This window comes from Scophthalmus maximus, chromosome 8, assembly GCF_022379125.1.
Source record: "Scophthalmus maximus strain ysfricsl-2021 chromosome 8, ASM2237912v1, whole genome shotgun sequence".
NCBI classification, from domain to species: domain Eukaryota; kingdom Metazoa; phylum Chordata; class Actinopteri; order Pleuronectiformes; family Scophthalmidae; genus Scophthalmus; species Scophthalmus maximus.
The window spans coordinates 3,015,001-3,029,144 of NC_061522.1; the positions used below are offsets into that span (position 1 = coordinate 3,015,001).

The 14,144-nt window shown below is 45.5% G+C and overlaps 2 protein-coding genes across 2 annotated transcripts in view; one reads left to right on the plus strand and one right to left on the minus strand.

The window, feature by feature from the left end:
* The window catches only part of LOC118312568 (voltage-dependent calcium channel gamma-2 subunit), a 53,732-nt gene that overhangs the window by 32,862 nt on the left and 6,726 nt on the right, over positions 1-14,144 (plus strand). Inside the window, exon 2 of the mRNA XM_035637284.2 lies at positions 1,971-2,054. Within this exon, the coding sequence (XP_035493177.1) occupies positions 1,971-2,054 (84 nt within the window). The remainder of the gene's footprint in view (positions 1-1,970; positions 2,055-14,144) is intronic.
* ift27 (intraflagellar transport 27 homolog (Chlamydomonas)) overlaps positions 7,488-14,144 on the minus strand; it is a 31,234-nt gene continuing 24,577 nt past the window's right edge. Inside the window, exon 8 of the mRNA XM_047333821.1 lies at positions 7,488-7,505. The gene's annotated coding sequence lies outside the window, so the exon portion shown is untranslated. The remainder of the gene's footprint in view (positions 7,506-14,144) is intronic.

Here is a 14,144-nt window from a genome sequence, read left to right on the forward strand (position 1 = left end):
CAAAGTACGGAGCAAACCTGGAGGAACTAGATCATAAATGCTTCACAACACACAGTTTATTTTATTGCCGATGATGTAAGCGAACCATTTTACGTTGTAAAAATTTTTTGGAAGAAAAAGATTTTGAATCCTGACTAACCTGGAACAACCCTGGTCCAAAGAGGAACGAGTCGCCAAACCATGACCCCACTTCAACTAAACTACAAAGGTTAAGATTATCTCGACATATTTGTATATTTGTGTTGTCAGACGACTGTCTTGATCGCGAGAGCAAGACAAGCGATATAAACCAGTGCGAGGACCGGAATCGACACTGTAAAAAAACAGAAACCGAGGGGCGAAATATATACAATCATGTTGTCACGAACGTGTCGCAGGACTCGGAGTCGCAGCGATGTCTCGGTTTGCTCGCATTCACTTTAGTTGTGTTGTGTTGTCAAAATTCCCCTCGCTGTCGATTGTATATCTATATCTATATCTATATATACATATATATAGATATATATCTATATCTATATATATATAGAAAGTTATTACCTCAAGATAAAGCCAATGAGATCCTTCAGTGACTAACTGAACAAATACTGATCCATACCAATGATTCAACGTTTTATAAGTGCTGAGACGTCCTCTGGGTCTACGGGAGGACGAACCTGAACCACTCGGCTCATCAGCGCTTTGTTTTCTCTACGTCACGGCGCGATCCAAGTGTATTCCACTTCGTAGTATCCCCCACAAGTACAGCTGAGACAAGAGGCCACGCGCACCCAAAGCGGTTTCTCGTCGCGTGCCGCGCGGCGCCGTTGCTCCTCACAAGTCCCTCACCCGGAACTGAACAGAATTTTGTTGGTGCACGCCGTCGGTTCACGGCGACGTGATGAAAGCATTCTTTTTCTTTCGCAGCATGTGCTGCTGGAAGCTTTGCGAGCCGCGCATCCCGGTGAAATATCTTTCAGTGTATCAGAGTCCACCTGATGAAAAAACACTTTTGTTTTAAAGATATGTAAATATGAAACGGGCTCGCGGCAGAGTCCTGTCATCGTTTTTATGAGTCGGGCTTTGGTATAAAATTGCTCCTTTTTTTCTCTCTCTCTCTCTGTCTGTGGTCATGATGAAAATGCAAAATATTTGAAAACCGCGATGAGTGACAGAGACAGCCAGCGAGGCTCTTCACAATGAGGCTGATGCTACAGTGTGTGTGTGTGTGTGTGTGTGTGTCTGTAAGTGTGAGACATATTTGGAGAGAGAGAGAGAGAGAGAGAGAGAGAGAGAGAGAGAGAGTGTGTGTGTGTGTGTGTGTGTGTGTGTGTGTGTGTGTGCATGACCGATGCCCATCTGAAACTACTCTTTCATCCTTTAAACGCCAATTAACAAGGGCCCATTTAATTGCCGTGGTTTGGGAGGGCATACAATAACCACTGGAGCGGAACCAAACACACACACACACACACACACACACACACACGACCAGTTTAACCGAGAGTTTCCTCTCCGACTGCTTTCCGGTCTCCACTTTAGACTGGACTTTTCAAAATCCACCGATTGAAACCACGTCCTCGGAGTTCCCCAGAAGCTCTGAGGTCTGTTGGGTCAAAGACACACTCATATAAATGCGTGAGACTCTAAAACGCACCGAGGATCGAAACCCGCCGACCCCCAAAACCCCTGAGCGGGCTCCCAACACGCTGGGACATACAGCCTTCGAGTGTGCATCACTTTACCCTCCTCCTCTCCTCCCTCTTCTTTATTCTGGTTACCTTCCTTCTGTCCCACCAAAGTTCTTTCCACTTCCTTTCATCTGCCGTTCGTCTCAATTTCTGCTGCGGTGAAAGCGTGAACATTAAACTGGGTGTAGAATAGTGAGGACATTTGTTGTTGTTTTTGTATGTTTGCATTGATATTAGTGTGCAAAGTTAAAATTCTTTGACTTCTAACTCTCTCCTCTGTCTTTTTTGTTCTTTGGTGCACAGGTTCCTTTAAAGGCATGTGTAAGCAGATAGATCACTTCCCCGAGGATGCTGACTATGAGGCGGATGCTTCGGAGTACTTCCTACGTGAGTCCTTCTCCCCATCCCTCCAGATCCATTCAACCATCCATGTTTCGTTTCTCGTGTCCTTGGGATCATTATTTTTTTTTTTTTGAGGTTTGTCTTACTTCACTTCTACAGTGGATTTCTTCTTGAAATCTCCAATTCATGATCCCGCCCCTTTTAGCGCTTCTGTAAATGTGTCGTGTCATTTGCAGTATTTTTTTCTTTTGTTTACGTGATTTCGTAAAAATCAATCTAACTCCCATACAACCAAACTATTAACAACAATAATAATATTGAGGTGTTGGGGTGTGAAGTCCAGCGCTATTCCCCCAAAAAATCCCAAGATTTCCAAAGAGACAAAATAGGTTTTTTAATACTAAATTCCGGAGAAATATCTGTAGTACACATGTAACATGGTCTCAGTGATATCTGCGCAAAATGATTGAGGCTTCGTCATTAAACCGAGTTGTAAGATTGTGTCAGCATTTATTCTACCCCCCTGAGAAACCGTCACCTGGTTACGCTTTTAGAGGACGAATAGACGAAAAGGAAAATGAGAGGAGACAGCAGGTTTCGGAGGTGGAAGAAGAAGAAGAAGTAGATAGGTCGACGATGAAGGGTACAGCACAAAGCTGCGGAGAGGACGGCGAAAAGTCCGAGCAGAAAGACTCGAGAGTGGAGGAGTCGCAGGATGAGGAGGTGGTCAGGGAAGAGGCGGAGGGAGAGGTACACGACGGAAGGCCCTCAGAAGGAGCAGGAGAGACAGCGGAGGGGAGGACAAGCTTGGCGAGGGAGAAGGTGAGGTGGAGGAGGTGAAGGACAAGGAGTAGGGTACCAGTGCGGTGCTGTTGCGTTCCCATGCGGCTCGCCAATTAGGACACTTTCTTCTATAAATACTCCAGGCTCCGCTATGTGGGTCACACCTCTCCCTCTCCTCCTTCCCTTCCTTCCTTCCGCCCATCCCTCTTGATTTCCACCCATCTGTCTGTCCATCTCCGCCGAGGCCCGCGTGCCCCGTCCGACAGCCGCTGGACGGAGGCTGATGGTCGGAGAGTGGGGAGCAGGACGGGGGGGGGAGACGACGACTGAGGTTGTCAGGTCCGCTTCAGGACGTTTAACTGTCTTAAGCATCTTTGAGAATTTTCTCTTATATAAATACAAAGTAATTATTTTAAACAGCTAGGCATTGTAGTTTTTAATCAAACATTACTTAAACAGGCATCAATAGTTCATTTGTCAGGGACTTTTTTCTACAGGGGATTAAACATGTTTGGTGAGCAGAGGATTATTTACAGCACCAACTGATAGATTGAAATTTAACTACAGTGTCCTTTTTCAAGGTAATTAAGGAACATGTGACCCAGTGAAGGGGACTGACGCCGTTGTTTTTGGACAATGGAGTGTGAGAATACAGATAGTACAGAATACTGGCAGCGGTGTTTCACTAATTGTTCCTATTTTGCACAGGCACCAAGTTATGATATTCGGCCTGCTTTCCATTAGCTATTGAGCTAAGCAGGTCTGTTTCAGTGGTGCTGGATGTCTACACACACCGTATGTATTTGATGCGTGAAGCTGTGTAACACTGATGCGTCAGGTCCTTAATTGTATGAGACTACAAGCAATTGCACAAATTGCCCTTCTGTTCCTCTTCTGTTGGTTTTCTGAGCACCACTTTTACGGGCCGCAGCATGCGAATGCGCGAATGCCCTGACTCTTGCACTCTTTGCTTTTGGTTTCCTGTCATCCCCGGCGATATGGTAATCAAAGCTCATTCCACTGTTGCACTCGCCGTAAGTCACCCCGAGTAACAGTGGCGGCTAAATTACTGAAAATGACAGGGTAAAGTGTGGACGGTGACACATTCTGAAATGATGCAACGTTTGTCTGTCGAGAGCATCACTGCTTCACGCTCATGTTGTCCACATGTTGTACACACTCCCACCTGTACGCTTCCCGGGACAACTGCAGGCTCCTGCTTACGGCCACTCAGAAACTCTATCAGAATGACTGGGTGCCTTGCTCAAGGGTAGCTCAGCGAATGTAGCAAAGAGAGGGGAGTCACTGGCTTTCCCCTAACTGACTCACTTGTATGTTTTCTTGTAACGCTTGCAATGGGCGTGCCTGACATTTGGGGCTGGCGCCATTGTCGGACAGCTGGCATTGGTGCTAACGTGCCATGCTAGTCGTCCATGCACTGCTAAAGGGAAGTTCACGGGAAATAAAACAAAGATTCCCAGCTCGTCTACTCTACATGCAGAAGGAATCCTTTTACAAGACTCCGAACCCTAAATGCCGGCCCCTGATAGAGAAGCACTGTATTGATAAGATAAGACTAGAATACAAATGCAGTTAATTTATGGTGATTGGCTAGCACCTGCGCTTGAGTATTTGTTTAAATGTGACGTGATTGGCTGGTGCAACGTGTGACATCACCCCATAAAGTTCCCACATCAACTGTTGGTAGTCGACAGGAGGAAAACATCTGCCCCAGCTGTTAGGTACACCCTTCAACCCATCCCTAATCCTCTTCCCTAAAGATCAGACTATATGATATTTGGGTTTGAGGATGAACAATGTGTCTTTTCTCCAACCAAACATAGCTCGCCGCCTTTCGTGACTCGTGTGACCTAGACGTGTAGGCGATCGGTGCCAGCAATCCTCCTGGGATTACAGACAAAGAATATTTACTTGTGCAACAATGGAAACATTCGTCATCCCTCGGTAGCGAAGGTGGGCTTCTTTCTTCCCATTCAGTAGAGGGTTAGTGTGTGGGCGCACGACATACAAACTTGCATGTGTGCCGAAGGTGATGTCACACCCACGCGCGTGATTAACTTGGTAAAGTTCTCCTGATCTGTAATCAAATAGTTACAGGTGAAACGTAATTCCGTCTTTTGCTTTGCCACGTAAACGGTTCGGCACTGAGAAAAATGTCATTGCGCTCCGGCGCGTTGACGCCACTGAACATGTAGTAGACGCGTCGTCTTCAGGCCAGGAATGCGCGGGCGAAAAACGAGCAGTGGACGGACGACACCTCTCTGCAACACGACTAACCGGTACGTGTCCGCAAAACGGTGCAGTTCAGCAGTGGTTTCTCGACCCGTGTTGTAAATGTGCATTCACCCTTTAACAAGCCTCAGGATCACGCTGATCTGAGGGTGTACAAGAAATGCAGCAGATTGTTTTAAGGGGGGGGGGGGGATCTTCAAAACCATGAGGACTCTCTGGGGGGAATAAGACAGCTACATGTCACAATTTAATGAACTCTGCTGCCATTTTTGTAGACCAACGTGAAACAAAGGATGGGTGTTGTCATTCATTTTGAATCCCCCCCCCCATTGTATGTCTCCCTCTCTTTCCCCAAGGGCCCTTTTGATCTCTCTCCCCGAGTCTCTCGCTCTCCGAGCCCCTCTCCACCACCCCCATCAACCTCTCTCTGGGTGAATTTGTACATGTGGTTATGTAAGGCCGAGCAGTAAGCCTTCCTCCTGCAGCAGTTGTACTATCAGCTGCAGCCACGGAGAGAGAGCGCGAGAGAGAGAGGACGTAGCCACCACCCCAATCCTTCACCACGGCGTAACACAGAGGACAGAGCTCACGGTTTACTCTGCGGATGTACACATCTGAACCAAGAGGGCAGAATCATACGAAAGCTGAAAAGCTCATTTATAAATAACGGGCGTACCGTGTGTGTCAGCCATGTCTAATATCCAGCTGAATGCAAAATGGATCAGAGCTTTCCGTGGCAGCTCTGATCACGTACCAAGTCAAAATCACTGTGGGAGAAAACGTGTAAGGAAATCAGAAGTCTTTGGAGATTCTCATTCGTCCAGGTCGTAGTTATCCACAAGGGCAACTCAAGAATCTACAACCAAGTGCAGTTGCTCCTGATGATAAGCTGATCAGATCAGATCAGACTAGTACTTAATTCATCCTGGATTCATCCTATTGCACTTAACCCGGGCTGTTCTCTGAGTTTCAAACTTAAGGTGAAGAGGGTGGTTCATGCAGTCCAATACAGACCTGACCTCAGGTAGAACCTTGCCAGCCACCGTCACAATATGGCTCAGATGGTTTTAACCCCCCCTAATGTTCAGGTTACCAAACCAAGCAATCATAGCAAATGTAAGAACAGATTCGGTGAATCATCACTACCTTATCAACATTAAAAAAATCCAACTTCCGAAGGAAGTGCAAGCGTTGCTATCCCTTGGTACAGACCCCAACTTTTCCAAGATATTAGTATCAGTATATATAATCATAATTCTGTGCTTTTCCTGATGGAATTTTTTTTTTAATTAGTATCTTTTGTCCGTCACCCTAATAATTTATTGTCAGTGCAATGAGTAAAAACTAGATTTTGAGATTATTTTTGTAATTAGTTTTCCATTCATTTCCATTCGCTCGTATTATCATGGTGCTCCTCTTGACCGTGGCTGCTTATTAATTGATGCAGTGGCTCTTTGGGCCGGTGCCATTATTCCTAATTTTCCTCAGGTTCCCCTTCTGGGTGTCTTCCTTTTGAAAAATTCATTAATGCATGTCGCGTTCGGGGTCGGCTTTCAACGGGTTCATTTTGAGAACAGGTGCGACATTTTGGACCCATGCCGACCTCTACTTCACGTCCATAGTAGATAGTTAAGACTTATTCGTATTTGGAAAAACATCCAGTAGAATCATTGTCCTCTGTTGCGATGCAGTGGAGCATCTTACAAGACTTTGTACATGAATATGTATCATACAAAATCACAAACTGCTGATATCTCAGTAAATCAGGTCAACATGAGGATGCCAGGTGTAGTTTTGTGATATAATACAATATATTGTATGATTCGTGGATATTTCTCAACTGAATTGCCAAATAAAATGATATTACTAGACAAATTTCGCAAAATCCCAAATCAAGTTTCATGACAGACTTGGGGGAAGTTCAACCCCTTGATTAAATATATATATTATATATTTTTTCAATCCTATAATGACTCTTCAAATGACATGTGTTAGTACTCGCACCGAAAGCACAACTTTCCTCAGCTAATTAAATCGGGATCATTAACTAAGGAGAAACTGGGATGGCATGCGGCCGAAAGTCACGACACGCTGTTCTGAAAACAAAGACGACACAAGGACAGAACGTTCACCTCAGCCTCAGCCGAGACGCTGCGCTGTCCCACATAAGCCCAGGTGTTTGATGTATGTAGCCCACTGCCCGTCACGCCTCCCGTGCTTCGTCCGCCGCTTTCGCAACGCAAACTGGTGTCGCCCTTGAAACCTGGTAACGCTGGTATTTCTTGTATCACAGATTTCCGGAACAGATATGTCTCTCGGTGTCACCAGGATTAATTTCTGTTCATTCGCTGTAGTCACACACACAAACACATAAACAAGGAGATTTGGATTATGACGAATAAATATTTACTTGTTTCGACTCTGCTGCGAGATAGAGAGAGAGTGTGTGTGTGTGTGTGTGTGTGTGTGGACTTGGATAGAAGAATTATCTGTATTGCGGGTTTTATTCTAATGATGTGTACCCTCTCTCTCTATTTCTGTGTTTGTGTGTGTGTAATGTTTTTTGCAGATTTATAAAGGGCGGAGAGGGAAACAGTTTGTATTTAACACAGTGTGTGTGTGTTTGTACGTGTGTGTGTGTGTGTGTGTGTGTGAGTGTGTGAACGAGTGTGTGAAGTGTCTGCTAAGTCGTATCCTGCATGGACCCGTTGAATGGGATTAGATTTGGCCAACAGCTCAGCTCTGGCCCTAAGTGGCTTGAACAAGATTGGTTGGGACTTCTACACTTATGAGGACCCTCAGTGATACATAATGGATTCTCCAGACACTAACCAAGACCCTCACATACACAACACACGTGTGTGTCAGCGGTGGAAGACGAATCTGTTATTGACGTCCTCCGTGTGCACAGTTGTTAATGTAATTAAAGCTCTTCACAAATTAAATTGAGGCCGTGAGCTGTGAAAATTTTGCCCGTACGCGGTGACACACGTGGTGCAGCTCAGTACATATTGTTCTGTTCGCTATGTACGTCATTAGACTTTGCTTGGGTCAGAACCAAGATGTCTGCCACCGTGTGGATTTTCCTCTGATACTACCACTGCGAAATTTCAAATTCCTAAATTCTTGTGGCTCAGAGCAAAAGCAGAAACACCACGAAGTGAAAATATACTGTCCTATATTCAAAATTGAGCAAAACTGCAGAAGTATCATCAATTAAATGTTTTGAAACAGAATTGCATTTCATTGCATCGTTATGTTTTTGACTACGTATTAATACAGAATTCATATGTTTTAATCTATAACAGTGAATCACGTCTTGTGAACCGATTAAAGGAGACATATTCTGCTCATATTCATTCACGTTCATAATTTTAATTTGGGTTACTAATTGAAAAGGTCCACATGCTCTTAATGGTCAGTGAACGCATCAGTTTCCTGCAGCTTCTCTTTCACAGCCTCCGTCTGTTACACTTGGGTTTAGCTCCTGTCTCTTTAAGAACCCCCCCCCCCCCACCCGATAAAGCCCTGTCTCCTCTGATTGGTCAACCACTTCCAGCACATGTAGGAAGTTCTCTCACTCTCGCTTTACCCGGCTTGTTGAGGGCGGGCCAGACTAGCCGCTGGCCGCTTTATGCACGTCCATCATATGGTGATGTCACCATGTTACAGAAGTTTTCTGCTGGGGAGAGTAGCTCCTCATACTGCAGAACTGAAACAGCATAATGTGTCTCCTTTAATCCACAAATTAATTCATAATCAGAGTTTAGAATCAGTCAAACGTTTAAAATATTTCTCTCTGAAATGTAAATACTGTTGTATGAGACTATAAATATATATTGAGGTACAAGTGCCTCAAAGTTGTACTTGACAACATACTTGTTACTTCACATCCGTGACCTTTAACCTAAAACCTGCTGGATGTTTTCTTCTTAACCTGCCCAAAATGTCCTCGCTGCACACGGTCCTCACAACTGCAGAGATACAAGACACCACACACACACACACACACACACACACAAACACACACACACACAGAATCCTGATTTGCTCTGAACACTGTGAAGTGGAAGCAGCACGCAGTCGTACTGCTGCTATAATTAGAAACCGCTGGATCCTCGTACACAATGCTAATACCCCAGATCGGGACGCTGGGAGACGCGCGACGTCATCCCGCCGCTGATGATGTCACCGCAGCTATTTAAAGGGGGGTTGTGACATGGAGGCGTATCCCGGTTTACACGGTTAATTCGGCATGAAAATGAGTAGCAGGCTCCCTCGTGTGTGTGCAGTTTGTGTACGGTATTCATACACAAACGCACACATTCTCATACATGCATGTGCAAACACACATCTGCCTGGTGTTGGTGTGTGTTGGTGTGTGTGTGTGTGTGGGGGGGGGGGATTATGCTTTTAGTTTTCTAAAAATGATCTGTTCATTTTTCAAAAAAGGTTTCTGTCGTTCAACATGTTTGTTAGCCTTGCAGGGTAATCCCCCTCCCCAACACACACACACACACACACACACACACACAAACGCTATTAGTTGTTCCCCCTTAGCTGTCTTGCCGAGTTCCCACTACCATGTTCTTTGCTGCTGGGCTCTCCCACGTGGGCGAAATGTGTGTTTGTGTGCGAGCTAAGTTAGATGAGTGTGTGTGTGTGTGTGTGTGTGTGTGCGTGTGCGTGTCAGAGAGAGCAAGCAGATTGTTCCTGCGTGGGCGGTGTACAGTGTGTATGGGAAACTCCCCACTTTGGAGCGGGAGATAGAGCGAGCGAGTGGGCGGGAAGCTGATCGATGAGTGTGTTCACTTTGTTGCTCGTTGAGCGAGTGTGTATATGGCTGTGACAAAGTAATGGGGGGGTTGTTGCACTTCACTGTAGCTTGTGTGCGTGTGCATTTAAGTGTGTGTGTGTGTGTGTGTGCGTGCGTGTGTGTGCGTTAACCCCAGGGTGTTCCCATGGTGGTGTCCACCCCCACCTCTATAATTCAGCCACAATTACAAGGCTCTCCTCTGCTGCAGCTAATGAAACCATAAGTCAGCCACAGACACACACAGACACACACACACACACACACACACACACACACACACACACACACACACACACACACACAGTTTAAACACACTGTACTGCAGCAGAACCAAGCCGTGGGAGAAATGAAGGGAAGGTGAAAGTGAAAAGGACTTTTGTTTTTCTGCGCCTCCTCGTCTGTGCATCGTGTCCGACCCATAGTGCACGGTACAAATCGACTCGTATAGATACTAAGGATGACATCATCGCATTTCACACACACACACACACACACACACACACACACACACACACACACACACACACACACACAAAATCAGTAGTTAATGTGAAATTAGCTCAGCATCAGCTTCTTGCCGCCTGCTCGTGAATGCAATTCGTGAGGTGAAATCTCTCACGATTGGTTACGTGCACGATTAACCGTGGACATAGACATCATCTGCAACTGTGTCGTGATCGTCACGAGCCTCTTCCCACTCCGCCGGCCGATTGTTTCACTTCGTGCCTCAATGATATCAGAGCCTTTGTTTCTAACGCGCTCTTCTAATTCAAAACAGTGCCGGTAAACTAATAACCCAGCATGACACAACGGGGAAACATCGAAAACAACATTACAAATCCCTCACATGATGATCCTTAGCGGGAGGGTGACCTGTTCAGGGCGTGTCCGTGTAGAAAACTGAGCAGGACACGTGGTCATTGACAACAGATTGAGGGATTGCAGATAATCAATTGTGGATCCCTTTGCTGGCGATGCCTGATAATTGCTTCCTAATTTTGATGATTATTTCCTCACCCGCCGAGCAATAACAGCAATCACTCATTATTTCATCTACAGCGGTTCAAACTAACAGTGCTCATCTGGAACGCAGCACTAACATCTTAGGGAACTCAGAGGGTAGTAAAGCTGGATTTTGACTTTTGCATTAAAAGGGGCTACGTCGTACCCTTAGCGCATGTGGCTCTGGGGTTGTGCTGCAGGCTACTGTCCATCATAACTGACTTGCGGCTTATCAAAGGTGTAACTACACTTTGGAGACTGTCCTCGACCAAGAGACGACTGGACAGGTCGTTTTTAAACTGGAAGGATTTTCAGGTTTCGGGAGGTTTGCAGAAAGACGAGTCGGGGAAGCCGATGAGCAGTTTCAGCGGGAGGCGTTTATTTCCAGATGTGGTTCATAGCACAAGACGAAGACGATTCAACGTGCACACGGGTGTACAGTTCTTTTGTACCCACTATCTATGAAACAGGCGTCATGATTTATCATGTTTGATTGTCCACACACTTAAACATCTACTCATCATACCAGACAGCTTCACTATGACATTGGGCATCTCTGTCATTATATTAGATAGCTTCAACAACATACTGGTCAGAGCAAGGACACATCGGCGCCAGCACTCGAGGTGTCTAGGTGAAGTAGTCCGGGAGTTCCGATCTTTGGAGGAAATTTGATAAACCTGCTGTTTTTCTGAAGAGTTGAGGAGCTTCAACGCTTGGGAACAGGGTAGTGACGTATCCTGACGAGTTGACGAAAGTGACAATCTTATCCAACAAACATGGGCTAATTCTCTTCTCGTCTATTCCGCAAATCTCCCCGACTCATCTCCTTTGCAAAGGGTCCATTATACAGTTTAACATTCATCGTTACTTGGTAGTAGTCTTCTTCCGAAACTGCCTGTTTTTGGGTGCATTGCTGTTCTCCTTGGGACATTGCTGCCACCTGCAGATCGGTGGAATTGTGACAAAACCAACGGCAGGAATGAGTACGCCATCATACTCAACCACACGCATCCTCATGCGGCAGTCAAAAATGGGAGCCCGTTCTCTGCTCCATTATGGAGAACCATAAAAAGTCGACCAGGACTCATTGTTCCCGTTTTCTTCTTTTCTTCAGCGCAACGCTTCGGAGCAGGCAGACCTAAATAAAATGCCAAGGAATTGGTTGACGTATTTTTGCCAATAACAGTGTCCTCGTAAAGCAGATACAGTAGATGTTTGCGGAAACTTTGACCCGCTGAGCTGCTCTTTGGCATCACTGACGACATGTTTGGCCTGAGATCAGTCCCACAACCAGGAAGTGCGAGGTTCAGTCCCCCAACGCGCAGCCCTGAGCAGCCTCCACAAAGCGACTGACGACACACTGTAGACGTCTCCTCACACTGCTGCTGCTTGTTCACTCTCTACTCACCTCTCTCTGTGTCTGCGCAGTGATGTGTTTGGTGGCAGGGTGCGCCTGGAGGCCGGCGCATTGGGTGAAGAAGAAGGGAAAAAAAATCCTCCTTTTTAAACTCCCTGCCTTCTGCTCATAGCGAAAAAGTGCATAGAGGGAAAGAGAGCGAGAGCGACAGAGATTGCTCGAGGCGAAGCAGCTTCACAGAGAAGTGAAGGTCTGCAGTCTTCTCGCTTTTCCACTCGTGTCTTCTTCTTTTTCCTCTCCTGGTTTCGCCTCTTCTTCTTTTTCCATTTATCCTTCTATCCTCTTCCAGCGCATGTAGGCAGCTTGATTACTCACAAGTGCACTTGTGGCAGATGCCGAAGTGGTGCTGACCAATCAGTGACTGGCAGCTATGGGTGTGTCTTAGGCGTGACAACGGCATGAAGTGACAGTTTGCAAACACAAAATGGCGGCTCATGAAGAGGTTGACGTATCAGTCAAATCGGGACTGGAGAGTATTTCTTCACCAGACGAGGGTTTTTCTTGACCAACAATCTTGTCAACTGTGATTGACAGATGGTTTTTCCAATCACCTGCCAAGTGGGGTTTTTTTCTGAAAGAACACAGTCTTGTTACACAGAACTGTGTGGTGTGTCAGGTTACATTTATATCGTCCTCGTTGAAATCTCAAATCCTGACGCCATCATGCTCCACGAGCTAACTCAATCGCTTTGCATTTATCTCTTCAACAACTACCTTGTTTTATACATGTCCATCATCAAAAATAGATGAGAGCTTATACAGCTCTTAATATTTCAATATTTATAAGGTTAATACGTTTGGCGGTTCATTTTGCTAGCATCCAAAAAAACCTGCCGCTCCAGTTTGGAATCCTTTCATATCCATGATAGTGAGCTAGCATAATATCATACGTAACATAATAGATCTCTTAACTTTGTGCTGGGTATTTTTTATGTTTACAAGGCAACTTGAAACTTAAAGTTTGCCAAAGCTTCAACCAGCTAGCTAATGTTGCACTAATTAGCTTGCTAGCTACAACTGACAAAATCTGCCGGCGACAGTTGTCGTTTCAGCCAGAAAGGTCAGTCGCTGGTATGAACAAAAAAACACACGCTTGATTCATAATTTGTTGTAGCCTTTTGATTTATTTTATTTGAGAGGGACAATGCATATTGTTTTCCTATTTTTTTTTAAATTAGCGTAAATTTCAAGTGGCAAATTTTCATTTTCCGTAAACTCGTTTTTGTTGCAGTGTTTGATTAAACACCTTCCATCCAAAGCTTGACATTTGTATCATCATTAACTAAAAGCAGTTAACGGTTGAGAGCAAAATACAACATTGCCGCCGTACATTACGTGCTGACCGCAGTACCATGTGCTTTTTTATGTGTGTGTGTGTGTGTGTGTGTGTGTGTCACTTAACAACGTAAGAATCTCTGCCTGCGAGTGTGTTCACCTCTAGCGCATGGGGAATCAAGTGTAGTACACGTGTGTGAGTGACAGGAGGCTTTTCAGCTTACTCTGGGAAAAAACATTAGTGAGTGTGTGTGTGTGTGAGTGTGAGTGTGAGTGTGTGTGTGTGTGTGTGCGCGCAGTATCTGGCTGGTATGAGGGGCTTTCCACCTTGAGGAAAATTTGCCCTGACAGCACATGTCAATGAAGGCGAGGAGATGGGGTTAAAACAAATGGGATGGAGGAGGTGGATGAGGGGGAAGCTCAGTGCAGTGCCAACTCTGAGGTCACCTTAATATTTGATCTGCTTCAGTGAATGGAGACATCATACCAGAGAGAGAGAGAGAGAGAGAGAGAGAGAGAGAGAGAGAGAGAGAGAGAGAGAGACATGGACGGAATGAATAAATTCAGGTGCCCTTGAGCGAGGCAC